A 16,249-nucleotide genomic window follows, 5' to 3' on the forward strand; every position below is an offset into this window, starting at 1 on the left:
TAATACACCACTGACTGAATCCAGGTTCCCCATCGTGTAACAACCGGCTGAGGTGGGAGTGGGATATCTGGAAAGTTCTCTCTGAATATTGAAATCCTGGATGGGGCCTTACAAAAACATTTTTTTGTGTTAGAAATAAACGAATTGACAAGAGGAAATTCATTCCGGATTGTTTCAGAAACCCTGTGAAGGCCATGTGCTAGACAGGTTACATGCGTGAGGTTAGGATAAAATGTTTTAAGAAGTGGAGCTGCAGCAACCATGTATGAGGCAGCATCAGTACAAAACAACAGAACTTTAGAATCGTCTATATTACCTGAGTATAAAGACTGTAGGCCTTTATTTACAAAATAAGCAATGGCTTGGCTATTCACTTTCGAAAGTTCCTTAACACATACGAGTTGTGGAATCGAAGGTCCATCAGGACTAAGTTTTCCTACTACCATATTTGCTATATACCTATTCATAGGATCTGAGGTTTCATCCACAGAGACCCATATGTAAGAATCACCTATATCCTCCCGAATGGAAGCTAAAGTTTCATTGTATATTCTGTCTAAGTAATTTTTTCTTAGGGTCGACTCAGATGGGATATTTTGTTTGCAGTATTTTTGTAAAAACTGTCTTAAAACCGGATTTTCAATTGCATTCCAGGGAATGTTAGCAGCAACAAACGCTCCGGTTAAATCAGCATAGAAATTGCTGCTGAGATTGGATGAAGTAGGCTGTGTTAGTAAAGTTTGTTGCAGTTGATTTTTCTGCTGAGCTTTAGCCTTATGAGCCGCTCCTTGCACATGCTGCTTTAGGTGGCACTTCTATTCTTGCGAAATCTAAAAATGTAAAGTAAACTGAATTAAAATAAAATCCTAATTGTTGTATTGCCGTATTTCTATCACAAAGTTAGTGGGTTCGAACAATCAAAATTTTAATGACCTGCAAATACTTTAACTATCGGAATTTAAAAGGTTAAAGTGTAGTGGTCTTAAAAAGAATTATACCTCAGGATAGCTCAGTCAATGTATAAATATTATAGGCCTACTCATTAAAATTAATAGAATTTATATATTTCAACTATTGTCACATACCTGTTTGCTACAAATCTTGCAGAATATTATTTTTCCATCATAAGTGAATACTGAATATTCTGTTAGCCATTGCCGGATCAATGTAGATTTTGCACTTATATTTTTCGGCATTATCGCGTTAAACTTCACAGGAAAACGTCCTACCGCTCAAAACGTATCAACACAAATAAGGTGAGGGAAAGAGCAACTGTTAACGAGCATTCAAATGAACCGTTGTTATTGAGATTCAATTGGACAAAAATACAAAGTTCCACTTATTGTTGCATTTCCTGGTAGTGTTAACACTAGGAGGGCCATTCTTTTAAATATTTTGTAACGGTTTACCCTACTAATTCGCAGTTTTACGACTTTTCATAAATATTTCAAAAGCACTCTTTCTCCAAAAATTGTGATTTTATGACACTCTGAAGGGCAGTACAGCTAATCGGTTTCAGACCGAAAACAGTCATTTTTATAGTATAGTATAACTCTGAATCGGTAGCAGCACATGTTGTGATTGTTGCCTGCTTCAAAACTAAGGTTGGTTCTTTGTCGGCATTTATGCCTCCAAACATGTTAAATTCGGTGAAATCTATTGCGAGTGTCGTGAGATTCAAAACATTTTGTTTCCTTTATCAATGGTTTCATGGCCGGTGTGAAGCAAACTTTCCACTTTTTAAATGCCTTAAATTTCGCAGTGAATGCATGTATAAATTATAAAAAGTAAGAGTAAAATGCGAAACTTTACAGTGAGTTAGGCATTTTAGGCGAATATTAACAAATTAGGCTCTAATAACCGTTTTAGGGCATTTTAGGGCACTATAAAACTCTTTGAATACCTTTCAATTTCCATGAAACACAAATATTAATAATTATTTTTACTTTTCTCCTAAAGAAACAAAATAGACATTTGCCCTAGAATCCGATGTCTGGTTATTACACAAATGAACCATTTTCGAAAAAATAACAAAGGAATTTCTTTTCGGATTATTTTTGCGTTGATATCACACCACTCATACGTCTCAATAATCAGTTATTTTTGTGTGTTATTACACAAATGAACCGTTTTTCGAAGAAATAACAAAGGAATTTCTCTTCCGATTATTTTTGCTTTGATATCGCACCACTCATACGTCTCAATACCCAAAAGTTTTATCATAATGGGAGTCAAACTTCAGATATAAATTTTTTCGACTAAACCGTTATTTAAACACCAAAATAACATTTGACATTTTGGTTAGTTACGACCTATAGATTGTATAGTTAAAATTAACGCAGTTGTACTCCTTTCACCAAGTATATAACTAAATTATTTATTACTATACAATGTTTTAAATGTAGAATAGTGTCTAATATTCATTACTGTGCAAAGTACAGTATATTAATAGAGAACAAAATTTTATATTACCAAAATTTTATTACCGTGAAATATTTGTGACCTCTTATTCATCCAATTTTGTACTCTACTTACTTCCTTTCCATGTTACATATACCCACCAAAGATGTCTTATTTTTCGTCACCTGGATCACATATTCATAGTCACACGATCCTCGTCCATTAGTCAACGTCCAATTTCCTAAATGAGCCCTCGAACCCAAACAAGTCGCTACTGATAGCATTTCCTGCTAAGCGTTTCTTCTCATCAGACTTCACGTTTTCGTGTTGCAGGAACCAGTCTTGGTAAGTTTCGAGTTTCTTCAGCCACAGGTCTAAAACAATAACAGGTTAGATTTAATAGCAACAATTTTTAAAAATAATATTAATTGTATGAGTACATCGTGGCGTACAGAACAGTTGCTATGCAGGTTTGAGATAAAGAAGTCACGAGAGTTAGATTGAATTCATTATAGCTGTCGTCGATTTTCAAAAGAGGACATTTCCAAAATCACAAAGTGTTGGAAAATCGGAAAAATTGTAACTAAGTTCACAAATTAAAATTTTCCAACACGTTGTTTATATTACATTCAAAATCTGACGTCTTTGTAACTCTTGTCTGGAGGATGGATCGAAACTCTTGCTGATCACGTTTCATTCGAGTTTCTCAGTACGACCAAATTTTAGTGATTGTGCTGGTGTTGATGATACTGGTAGTTAATTCTGTGGAAATAATGTTTTAGTTATTCTCATATTTGTTTACATTTCCAAGCCCCTATCTCGTCTATTAGTCCCCCTTAAGATGAGGGCAAGGATGGACTGCCCTCTCACGAAGCCCGCTCTAGTGGGACTACTGTACCACCCAGAATGTAATGGTGTGCATGCCCTAAGACCTCCCCCCCATGTGCTGCAACCCTCCTGTCCACCGCCACCGAACTCTCCTACAGTCTACCTGATCCCTTTCACATTTGCGCGTAGGTCCCACCGCAATCCCTCAACTCCAGTCAGTCCCACGAGATACCGCGAGTCCAGAGGACAGCTCACGGTGCGCAGTACTACCATCAACAACGAATGACCACATACCCATGGGTCCAATTTTCGGTGCAAGCCCAAATTATAGGACAGAAATGTAGATGATGATGAAAAAAGTGAAGCATAATAATATTATGATGACGAAATGAATCCGAATCCAACGTGACGTAGGTACCCAGCAATTATGCTTCAATGAACCAATGAATTGAGGGAGAACATCAGCAAAAATCTCCACTAGGTAACTTGTCCAAGCAGGTTTGTACCCGAGTCCGCTTCTCCCACGGTCAGACGTGCTAACCGCTGCTCCACAACGGTGAACTTTCAAGTGCTTAGGATTTAATTAGCTTCCGTCAGATTTTATTTGTACCCCTTCGTATGTTTATTTTAATACATGTGTTATAATAATTATTACTGTCGTTAAGCACAAAACATTGCCATTTGATATTGTCATTAGCAAGACAGGGTATATTGTTTACTAATCTTAGTTTATTAATCACAATTAAAATAGTATAGTATCATTACAATTCAAAAGCAGAGTCATTCCAAAAATAGAATGTTTTTATTTAAGCAACTATGGAATTTCCTAGAGAAATTTTGCTTGTAATATTATTTGAGGTAGGTGACATATTATATTATTTTGTACCTAAATCAAGATGATAATTCATTGTTTTACTTAATATATACTGAAGTTAATATTATTATTATTATTATTATTATTATTATTATTATTATTATTACTATTATTATTATTATTATTATTATTATTATTATATTTTGTTTTTAGTTGATTGTTAATTAACGACGCTGTTTTAAGTACTGGTTTATTTAGCTTCGATGAGATTGGTAATAGCGAAATAGTATTTTCCTAGATGAGGCTGAGGATTCGCCATAGATTACATGACATTCGCTTTAAAGCATGATGATAGAGATATTGCCATAGTCAATATAATGTAATACAGTATAATCTAATAATATTTTATTTAGAGTTGAGTCTAATTGACATATCACAGTTTAAAATCAATAACACTTACAAATGTAAATGATCATTGCATATTATAAAATTGAAATGCAAACGTTTTCGCCCTTGGGCGTCATCAGGCATTTAACTCACAATATGAAAAATTGTATAAGATATTGCGAGTTAAATGCATGATGATGCCCAAGGGCAAAAACGTTTGCATTTCAAATTTATAATATGCAATGATCATTTACATCTGTAAGTGTTATTGATTTTGAACTGTGATATGTCAATTAGACTGAACTCTAAATAAAATATTATTAGATTATATTACATTCGCTTTAAGGGTGGGGAAAACCTCGGAAAAAGGCCAACCAGTTAATCAGTTCAAACGGAAATCGAACCCGAGCCCGATCGCAATTCCGGTTAGCAGGCAATGGCCTTAGGCGACTGAGATGCGCCGATGACTGACATTAGGTATTATACCTAGTGTTATAGGTATGTACAGCTTTTCTTAATTGGTGTATTTTACGATTTATCAACTGCTATAGTTATGTAGCGTCTCAATGAAATGAAAGTGACAATGTCAGCAAAATGAGTCCAGAGTTCAACGCCGAAATTTGCACAGCATTCGTATCAAATGCAGAATAATGAATTACATTAAGATAATTATATGGATCGTGTGCGGAGACTGAGAGGAAGGCAGAAAATAGGCAAGACTGAAGTATGTTGAGTTTGCAGTGAAAGACTGCCACTGGGCAGAACACTATGAATGAATGAATGAATGAATTAATTAATTTGATAAGTGACTAAAAAAATACACAGGTCTCATATTATGAGGGCAGAAAAACGTTACTTCTTTTCAAGGGAGTCTTGGATAATGTGAGCATCCCATTTCTACCTTGTATCAAATTTAAGTCAAAGAAATTTTATGACTTCTATAATGGTGCATATTTTCAAGCACAGAATATTTTAAAGTGAGTAACACAGAAGTTTTATCTTCATTTAAAACAGACCATTAGCACTATGTACCGTATACATTACATATTGAGAGGTTCAAGAATATTCGAGGTTTATGAGAATACATAGAGAAAGAAAATGATTAATATATATCAGTATTTTAACATGCTTCATGTACACCGCTGTGGACTAACGGTTAGTATGTCTACCCGTCAAACGAACAGGTACGGGTTCAATTCCTGGTTATGCTAATTAACTTGGTTGAGATTTTTTCCGGGGTTTTCCCCTCAGCCCAATAAGAGCAAATGCTGGATAACTTTCGGTGTTGGACCCTGGATTCATTTCGCTGGCATTATCACCGTCTTGTCGTTCAGACTGCTATATAAACATAACAGTTGAAAAAGCGTCGTAAAATAACCAATTCAAATAAAAATATATGCTTCATCATCATCATTATCACCATTACGATCATATCTTCTCCTTCTTTACTTTCAAATTTACAGAGACGTGTCAACATTACATGTCCGAGTTCCTTGTTTGATTTAATGTCTGAAGTTCGCTTAACAAGAAAGCCTTTTATAAAATTAATTTTTACCGTTTCACATTATTTTTGACAATAAATTCCAGCGAAAATTACAAATTAAAGAGTGTAAAGATGGGGCGAGAGACACAGGGTATGTGAATTTGAGAGTATGACAATCTTACTCCAGTTGTCATTGATAGCGCCTCCACATCCTCCCATTTCTGTAGGAAGACTCTCCTTTGGGACTTGCTTGTGAAGCTCGGTGAGGTCAGTTCCATGAACTTGTATCTGAAACGTGAGACGGTTTTGTTTCACAAAAATAAATGGCACATCAAAGAGAGAAGCGACTAACAGATTAGAGGCTCAAAACATATCAAATTTTCTCCTCTAATAACCATTGTTACCTTAACAGATAAATTCTGTATGACCAAAAATTAATCTTTACACAGATATTATAATAACAGCAATTATGTGCTTAGGTATAGTTTGAGGGCCTGAACAGTAGAGTATGAAATTATGATGGAGAAGTGGTTGGACTATCGGAGAAGAAACAAATGACAGTGGAGAAAGACAATCAACTTCTGTAAGAAACATGAATGTGTAGTGACTAATACTCCATTCCAGCATTGAAATGTGCATAATTTTACTTAGGAAGAAAGTGGTAGAAATCTACAACGTATAATAGGTTTATTAAGAGGAGGGGAAGGTAAAATTTGAATTTTTCGTAATTAATGCACAATTTTATATTTTTGTGTAGAATTATCATTATTGAAGGAACTAAAATTCGAGATTAGATTAAAAAAAAATTGGAATACATATTAAAAAAAATGCAAAATACATTAATTCACTAAAATGAATATATCTCTGCCATTTTCAAAAATAATATAAACATTTTTACAAAAACTTTCTCCTAAAGAGACGTTCTTATAATATCTGAAGTACAATTTTATATATTGGTTTTCATATTTTTCAGATAAAGAATTACATTTCAATAATGAATTTTAGTGATATTTCTATACAATTGTGGAGACATATTTTTCAAATGCAACAAAATAACAAGTTCATATAACGGAGGAAAGCTTCCTAAGAGCCTAAACAATATGTTTGCCAAATATTATAAATGCAGCTTTAATATTTCCGAAGATATATAACATTCTATACCAAATAAAGGGAAGAAATTGAAGGCACTGGAAATTGCAAAGTTTAGTGTAATTTGAAAACTCTGTGCACCAGAGCTTCAAAATTGCATCATTGCATCACAGCAGGCGACAGGACCATAAATGCGCGTTAAATATTATATATAAATAATGAATTTTTCACACGTAAAAGAATCTGCTACATAATGATTTTATATTCCAATTTTACTATCACTAATATTACTACCCTTATTAGTATTTGAGCATATGTGACTTCGAAAGAGAAGGCCTCATAGTCTTAAGTCTGCCAGAATAAATAAATAAACAAATTAAATGAAATGGATGTGTGGATGGTTGTTTTAAAGTAAAAAAGAAAATGCACTCTTTTTCACCATATCTGACGATATTGTCCCCTTAATAATGAGAAAAGTATGGAAAACAGCTGTAAAATATGTTAGAGTATACAGACAACGGGAACGCAACAGTATCATCATATATTGGTACATAAGTTAGGATATTGAAAAAGGAAGTCAATAAAGTAAAATAATGGAAAACGATTGCTTATAAGGAAATAGATTCGCTAAAGAAAAATTAAGCAAGAAAGTATCAAATTCATATTTCAATATATGGTATTGCAAATAGGAGACACTCCTACAGAAATGTATTGTTATCTAAAAACAGCTATTTTCGAGGCAACTAGGAAGCTCTAGTTGTAGAAAGGAGAAAAAGAAAGAAGATTCGTGAAGAAATTGATAGCCAATCTGGAGACTATGATAAAAGAAATGAGCGTACATGAAGTAGTTGTTGGATAGAAAACAGAAATGGAGAAGAAATCAAGTACAAATGTGACAGAAAATAAAAGCAAAATTTAGAGACCAAAGGAATGAACATTGGGATAAGTATTGCAGAGATACTGACGAGGCTATTGGACATAAAAGATCAACAGATCTGTGGTAGAAAATCGGGGAAGGAATACAGGATTGTTGCATGTATTACCCCCCCCCCCCAACAATGTGTGAAACATTACTCTGATTACTTGCAAGAAAATAGAACTGAATATTAGGCAGAAGAAGATGAACAGCAAATGGATATAAATACAATAGAAACAATAATATTAACGACAGAGAAAGACATAATGAAAACTCTAGAAAAAAAAAAAAAAAACATTAAGACACTAGGTTAGGGCAACTTGAGAACGGAGTTGTTGAAATATGAATGTAACACTGTGATTACGTATTAAAAGAAGATATTTAACGAAACGGAAAAGGAAGAGAAGATGGTATAACAATGGAATGTATCCTTATTTAAATTCAGTATTAAAGAAATGTGATAGATGATCCTGTACAAATTTTCGAGAAGTAATATGCTAAATGTTGATATATGCTATTATTTTTAATAATAGAGTACAACAGAGTTTATTGGCAATAAGCAAAGAGCAGAGTGGTTTCAGGTGTGGAAGTTCATGACTAGATAACATCCATTGTGTTAGACAATTCAATTTTATGTTTCTGAACGGGAAAATCAGTGCTGTCATGTACGTATTTTCTCAAACAATATAGATAATAAAATACTAAAGACAACAAGTTGCTGACTAATTACCTTTTGCTGATTAGGAGAGAGATGTGTAGTATCGGGCATCGGGTAATATCGGACAGTGCGTTTCTTTCCTTCACCAACAGATGATAGTACCTGAATGACATGGTTACGTTTCTGTGATGTCGCATACAGAAACGTAACAATGTCATTCAGGTACTACCATCTGTTGGTAGATGAAAGAAACGCACTGTCCGATATTACCCGATGTCCGATACTACCCAACTTTCCCTAATAAACTTTCCTTTAACGGTGTGTGAAATATTTTAATGAATAATTTCGAAGCAATATTTTTGTAAATGATTTTGATTAGAATTCAAATTCTGGTTCTCTCAAAATACAGACGGTGCCAAAAAATGTAGCCTATACACACTGCAAAAAAAAACTATATTAACATAACAAAGCTGAATTCACGCAAACAGAAAATGATGAGCACTAATCATCTTAGACTTTTATAGTAACAACAGTTGTTCAAAATGCCCACCATGGGCGTTGAAAAATTACTTTAACATAACAAAGCTGAATTCACATAAGCAGAAAATGATGAGCTCTAACCAACTTAGACTTTTACAGTCACAACAGTTGCTTAAAATGTCCACCAGGGCGTCGATACACTTCTGAGTACGTTGAATTACTGTTCGAGCAACGTTTGCGAAAGTGTCCTCAGCGATTGCAGCACATGGCGTTTCAATATCTTCCCGAAGTGCTGTCAGTGTAACTGGTTTTCTAGGCTATGTAACATTCTTAAGAGTTCCCCATAGTTAAAAGTCCAACGGAGTTAGATCCGGAGAACGTGGTGGAAACTCAATCGGACCTCTTCGTCCTATTCAGTGCCCTGGAAGATTGTCATCAAGGTACGCACGTACATTTCGGTGGTAATGTGGTGGTGCACCATCCTGTTGGAAGTAAAATTCCTCATTTCCAGTTGGCCTGTTACTGTTCCATAAAAGAAGAATCGTCCAATTAAACCCCTAGCTGACAATCAAACCAAACATTAATTCCAGGTAAATTAACAGTCTTTTCCACAAAAACATGTGGATTGTTTGCACACCAGTAGACACAGTTATGAATTTTATTAAACTTAAATTGTGCCTTATCGGACCAAACAACTTTCCCTACGAAGGCCTCATCCTCTTGCACCATGTACCGAAACCACTTACAATGCTGCATTCTCCGATTAGGGTCATCTTTATTTAATACATGCAAAAGTCTTGGGATGAAAACTTTCAACTTTGCTGTTTTAATAATATGAAATACGCTGGTTCTGCTAATGCCAGTCTCACGTGCATATTGTTTTGTAGATTTCTGCGGTGAGTGCTCAAAACGTTCCAAATCCATAGCCGAGGACGCATAGTTTGTTGATATGCGAGGTGTCCCAGATCTGCTCTTGTAAATATCGTATACGATACCATGAGTCTCAAATTTGTCACGAATGCGTGCAATTGTTAATCGCGTTGGCTCTGTTCTGTACTCACGTCTCAATTGCCGTTGAACTTCAACAACATTCTCGATTCTCCAAAACCACTTCAAAATTGCTTTCTGTTGTTGAAACGATAATCTTGGCTCCATTTTGTTGTTGATTGACCTGTCGCGCAGCAACGCAAAAATTATAGCACAACGTATGTGAGTCCCATCTGTTTACAGGACATCATACTACATATTACTGTTGTTTCTCGGTCCAACTTTGAAATATATGAAATAGATATCTCCTGTCGAATTGTGTATACATTTTTTCGGCAACCCCTATATTAAAGATACAGTTATCAGTAATTTACTCTAACAAATCTTAATTTTATTAAACATATTGTACACTAACTGTAAGTATAATAACACGTACTGACATATCCTTATTCATTTGAGAATTTTCTAAAATTCAACGTTTTCGAAGTGATCTGGCTCTTGTCCGGGCTGCCTAAATAGTGTTTGACTCCCAAAGCCAATCACGTTAAGCAAGCCTGTTCTAGATCTATCAGCCACATAACCCAGGGCATCGTATTAGAAAAGATTCCCTTCAATCCTCATCACTTTGCGCCCGGCCATAGTAATATTACCATGCGTTTAAATTTTCCAAGACGCCGGTCATGGTACTATTACCATTACAAGTTTAAAAATATACTACACTGAAACCGTTTAAGTTTTCAACATGAATGTTACACTGTATTGTAGGTCAGTCTTTTTAGTTTTAGTTTTATATGGCAAAGACATCAATTTAATTAGACTTTAAGTTATGCCCTCTGAAACAATGTATTGCAGCGTCTTCAACCTGAGCGACTTATTCAAATCTCGCGCGCTAAGTTGGAACATTAGTTCTGAGAGAACCAAATGAGGTACCGTTATAAATCTTGTGCCGTATTATAGCTCTGATCATATAGTATTAGTTTTATAAAGCAGAGGACTCTAGCTTATGGTATTTAAATGCTGCCCCATCTGGAGTTCTGTGCTGTACCTCTGGTAGCGTGGCTTAAAGAGAAACATTTTTCTTGAAGTAATGTTTATGTGAGCATTCATAAGATAACATTCTCCAGCTGTAATTCTATGACCTCAGAGTAAATATAGAATGCCTTATAAGGAAAAGTTTCACAATATCTCCAGTTGGCACCTAGAAGCGTGGTCGATGCGTAATGGATAAGACAGGGACGAGTACAAATGTGCAACTTCGCGGCCGCGATATGTAACGAGTGACGAATTGTGTGAAATTTTGAATAGTTCAGATTCAGATTATGAGGTTAAGGAATCTAATGTTTTGCTACGAAGCAAGATTTTATTCGCCCAGAAACAGGAGGGTTAGAAACAGTATGGTTTATTGCGTGTATTTGTAATTTTAATTAATTTGTCTATATTTAATTATATTTGGATTTCTATCAGATTAGTTGGTGGTGTAATTGCTAGTTTAAGTTGTATACGTCAGACGGATTTAAAGTCTTTAATTACTTATTCTTCTGTAGTTCTTATGGGAATTGTTATTGATTGATTAATAATTTTAAATTATTGGGGGTTTTGAATCTGTACCAGTAGGTCCAGAAACAGAACCTTTAGGCCTACCAGTAGAACCACAACCAGAGTGGGGACGAAAAAAAACGAGCTGCTTCTATAAATCCCACAGAAACAAATTCAAGGTGGAACAAAACTATTCAGTTAGTAAATAAACCTACATTTTTTGGAAAGCCGAGACTGAACCCAGATTTTCTAATAAACGACGAAAGCTCTGTCATTAATGTATTCAATTTATTTGTTGTTAATTCAGTATTTTCGGAAATTCAATCAGAAACAAATAAATATGCCAAGCAACAAATCAATATCAGAAAAAAGAAGGCCCTATCAAACCAAAATGTACATGTGCTCAATGGAAAGACGTGTCTATCAATGAAATAAAAATATTTTTCGCAATTGTAAAGAAGCCGTCTCTAAGGGACTACTGGAATTCAGAGCCAATTCTACGCACTACTTACACAAAAAGTTGCGATGTCTCGGGGTCAATTCCTGGCAATTTTCACAATGCTAATGACAATGAGAGATGTGTCGCCAGAGACCAGCCTGGCTACGATCCTCTCTACAAAATAAAGCCCTTCTTGAATATCCTCACAACGAAATTTCGAGACGTGTACACTCCAGACGAAAATCTTACTATAGATGAGGCTCTCTGTCCATTTCGGCGTCGAATATTTTTTCGAGTTTATATAAAAGGAAAGCCTCATAAATATGGAATAAAAATCTATGAACTATGCGAGGCTAATAGTGGATATGTTTACAGTCTCCAAGTTTATGCTGGTGCACACGAAACAGATGCAAATTGTAATACTGCTTTCAGTGTTGTCAGTAGCTTATGTAAACCAGTAACAAACAAATGGCACAAGTCTATATGGACAGATATTTTACAAGTCCAATACTTTTCGATCGCCTGTGGACTGTTGAAACAAAAGCAGTAGGAACCGTTATGGAAAATCGCAAAAAAATTTCAAAATATATATTTTCAGATAAACTAAAAAAAAGGGAAAAAAACTGACTGCATAAAGAGATCATCTCCTAGCTATAAAATGGCGTGATGTACGAGATGTATATTTACTAAGCACTGCCCCTGACGATCACGTTGTTGAAACAACATCGAAAGGTGAGCATCAAACATTTAAAACCCATTGCAGCTGTGGACTATAATAAATAGGGAGCGGATTTTTATGTGCTAAAAAATTTAAATATATTTATTTTTTATGTGCTAAAAAGTAACAAAATATTTGCTAAAAATAAAAAAATATGTATATATTTTTTTAATATGACAAAAATACCTTACTTAGCTTGAAAAAAAAATGTTACTAGGTACTCACCAATCACACTTTAGTATCAGTTGCTAGTAGGCCTAGTTGTACGAGAAATGCAGTGAACAACAAAGGTCATTTCCAAATTCTCCATCACAAATGCATGCCCATTATCTCTGAACAACGACTTATACTGTGAAAACAATCTTTCCACATCACAGGACGTCAGACGTGCATATTTAAAGACAGGAATGTCACAAACACCTACACCGTCATTTTCACCTACAGGCACACCCTCCAATACTTGAGCAACTTTAAACATTTTTTTTATATCCACCGTTTTGCCGTGAATACACATGTGAAGCAGCGGCAATGTGCTTGTTTCCAGACAAATGTTGGGTTACGTGAGAGCTCTGATCTGCACTTACTTATTTACCACATGGTTGGCAAAATAACACTTTTCCGTCGGTAGTAAAAATGTTTTTAAATTCATCTACATATTGCTGTAGACGCGATCTAAAACTCGATTTGATTTTAGTCATCTTAAGAGACTAATATACATATGTCTTAACGTAAAAAAATGTTTCTTGCTACTGACTGACAATGTCGGAGAAAAGCTTCCTATAGCAACGCCACCACGTCTTCACTACGCAGCTTTTGCTTATGGTCCGATAACGGGGAATCACAACAAGATGTATTTCCTCACTTCATAGGCATGAACGAGAGGCGAGAGATTTGTTTAAATTAAATAATGTTTATACCCGAGCTCTTATCCGTTGTGTTTCACAAACAAAGCGCGGAATGAAATCATCTTCAGCAACAATAAACATTCCTAATTATGTGTTGCAAAATCTCTCCTCCTTGTCCATGTTAATTTATTCTCATATAATAACACTGATATGCTACCTAGCAGTTCTCAGAACTTGAGGCGATACTATTACAAAAATGGATCACGGATACACTACACAGCCCATAGAAACACGAAGCAACCAAGCATTCTTAAAAAGATAACGTATATCTGAGTGATATAATTGATTTAGTTTTAAAATATTTAAAAGATCTTGTAAAAAATGATTTAATTTAAAAAACGCCAAGATTTATGTGTTTATAATAGATTTCCTGAAAATATGTATTTACATAATTTTTTTGTGAAAATGTGTTTTTATGTGAAATAAAATTCGGGTTTTAGACTTGAAACTTGACATTCGGAATTTTTAACTTTGTTAATTGTGTTTTATCACAAGCAAGAAAAATAATTATTTACATAGGAATCCGCTCCTCAATAATAAATTCAAAATAGGAGTAGATAAATCTGACCAGATGCTTTCATATTATTCCTTTCAGATAAAATCATTGAAGTGGTAGGAAAAGTTGTTTTTTTTTCAGTTCTTTTATCTTGCACTTGTGAATGCGCATATTTGCATCGCAAAAAATGTGTAAAGAAATTGACACTTCACAAGTTCATCGCAAACGTTGCAGAGAGTCTTGTTACGAGTGTAGGGATGGAAATGACAAACAATCACGTCTAAGTGCTGGTGGTAGGCTTGTTGGAAAAGATCATTTTCCTCACAGGATTCCTGGTACAGGTTCGAAAAAAAAGTTCATACTCAGGGTACGTGCAAAGTTTGTGCAGATAGAGGCAAGCATCACATTGGCAAGGCCACACAGAAGTACACGACCATCTACTGTACGAGATGCGATGTGGGACTTTGCATCGGGAATTCCTTCGAAATCTACCATACAAGAGTGAAATACTGGGAGTAGCAGTGAAAAGAAACTAATTCTAAGATAACTGGATGTGAAAGAGTGTAATGTTTAGTGTCAAAAGTGTGTTTTATATGTATGTAATTAGTGTGAATTATCTATGGAATCTTGGAATAATGTGCCAAAACCTGCAACAAGACGCTCTCAGAATTAAATGTAAGTACCAATATAACTATGATCATACACAAAAGTAGATATGTTTATTTAATAGCTGTTAAAATTTCATATACTTATATCTAAATTTATTAATTTTATTAATTTTTTCGAACCCTAAAAACTTTCCGGCACATAGTAATGGGGGTATTTAAATGGCTTAGGACTGAAAGTGTCATTAAGTACGGTAATCGATATAACTTTATTAACCAGAAGTGAGTTAATTTAGAAGCCGTCTTCTTCGTATTTTTATGAAGACATTTACATACTTATTTGAAAATGATGAGGTCACTGTTTTAGATCGACCCTGGCTATATCTGCCAACTAAGCAACGATTCAGGTTTTGAATAGCAATAGATAATGAGCTAGTAGGCATACTATATATATATATTTAGCAAGAGTGACAATGAAGCTGTGCTAGAAAGATAGGGTGAAGAAGGAATAATGCTTAAATAGATCAGGGAAAAAATGAATTGACTAGCTACTAGCTGAGAAAAAACTGCCGCTGAAGAATGTACTGGAAGGAATGGTAAAGAGAAGAAAAGTTCGGAGGAGAAGAAGATATCAGACGCTAGACAAAATTGAGATATATGGATCGTATGTGGAGACTAAGAAAAAGTAGGAAAATGGGAAAGATTGAAGAATGCTGGGTGTGCAGTGAAAGACCTGCCCATTGGCAGAACACTATGAATGAATAAATTAAGGACCGTCTTCTGGCCTAGGGCGTACTGAGTTTAGGCAAGTTGTACTCTACGTAGACTATATTTACGTGACGTAATGTTCGTGGCGTGCCACAGATATTATCAGGGAACAATTGCATCTTGTTTGTGCTGCAATTGACGTTCTATTCATGATTCAAAAGTAGACCTCGTAGACTTTTATAATGAATTGAAGTGAAAAAGACTGATATTACGATGATCTATCCTACAAATTAAATTATTTGTTCAATTACGAGTATTTCATTAATTTACTTTTACTGGCAGAGTTAAGTCCATAAGGCCTTCTCTTCCATTCAGTCAGTACAAAAATACATCATCATCACCATCATCGTCATCATAATCATCATCCCTCTACGAGTCAGTCCTTGAAGAAATGTTACGATCTGAAAGAAACACTGGATTTCTCAAGCTATTTCTTCATCGGATGAGACAAAGATTCTTCAAAAAATTTCCAATGTTATAACTATAAGATAGGTGTATCAAACAAGTACCACCTAAAGTTTGGGACTATCCATGTTTTTAATGGTTAAATATTGGAAATCGTTCTTGCCACGTGCGTGATATTGCATGAAGGCTTCAGGAACCCTGTTCGAGGCATCCTCTTAAGATAGTGCTGCCAATTTTTTGTTAATATTGGTTGAAATTCAAGACTGGTGTCACCCAGATTTTCCAGTATATCTTCATTTCATCACCGAACCGAACTAGAGAAGCTTTACTGTTAG

At 34.9% G+C, this 16,249-nt stretch overlaps 1 protein-coding gene across 1 annotated transcript in view; it reads right to left on the reverse strand.

Annotated features, from left to right (window-relative positions):
* Positions 1–2,322: 2,322 nt before the first annotated feature.
* LOC138711813 (alpha-tocopherol transfer protein-like) overlaps positions 2,323–16,249 on the reverse strand; it is a 56,385-nt gene continuing 42,458 nt past the window's right edge. The window contains exons 6-7 of the mRNA XM_069843065.1: positions 6,095–6,200; positions 2,323–2,774 (exon numbers count right to left, since the gene is read on the reverse strand). Of these exons, the coding sequence (XP_069699166.1) occupies positions 2,623–2,774; positions 6,095–6,200 (258 nt within the window). The 3' untranslated portion in view covers positions 2,323–2,622. The remainder of the gene's footprint in view (positions 2,775–6,094; positions 6,201–16,249) is intronic.

The sequence above is a fragment of the Periplaneta americana genome, chromosome 13 (assembly GCF_040183065.1).
Source record: "Periplaneta americana isolate PAMFEO1 chromosome 13, P.americana_PAMFEO1_priV1, whole genome shotgun sequence".
NCBI classification, from domain to species: domain Eukaryota; kingdom Metazoa; phylum Arthropoda; class Insecta; order Blattodea; family Blattidae; genus Periplaneta; species Periplaneta americana.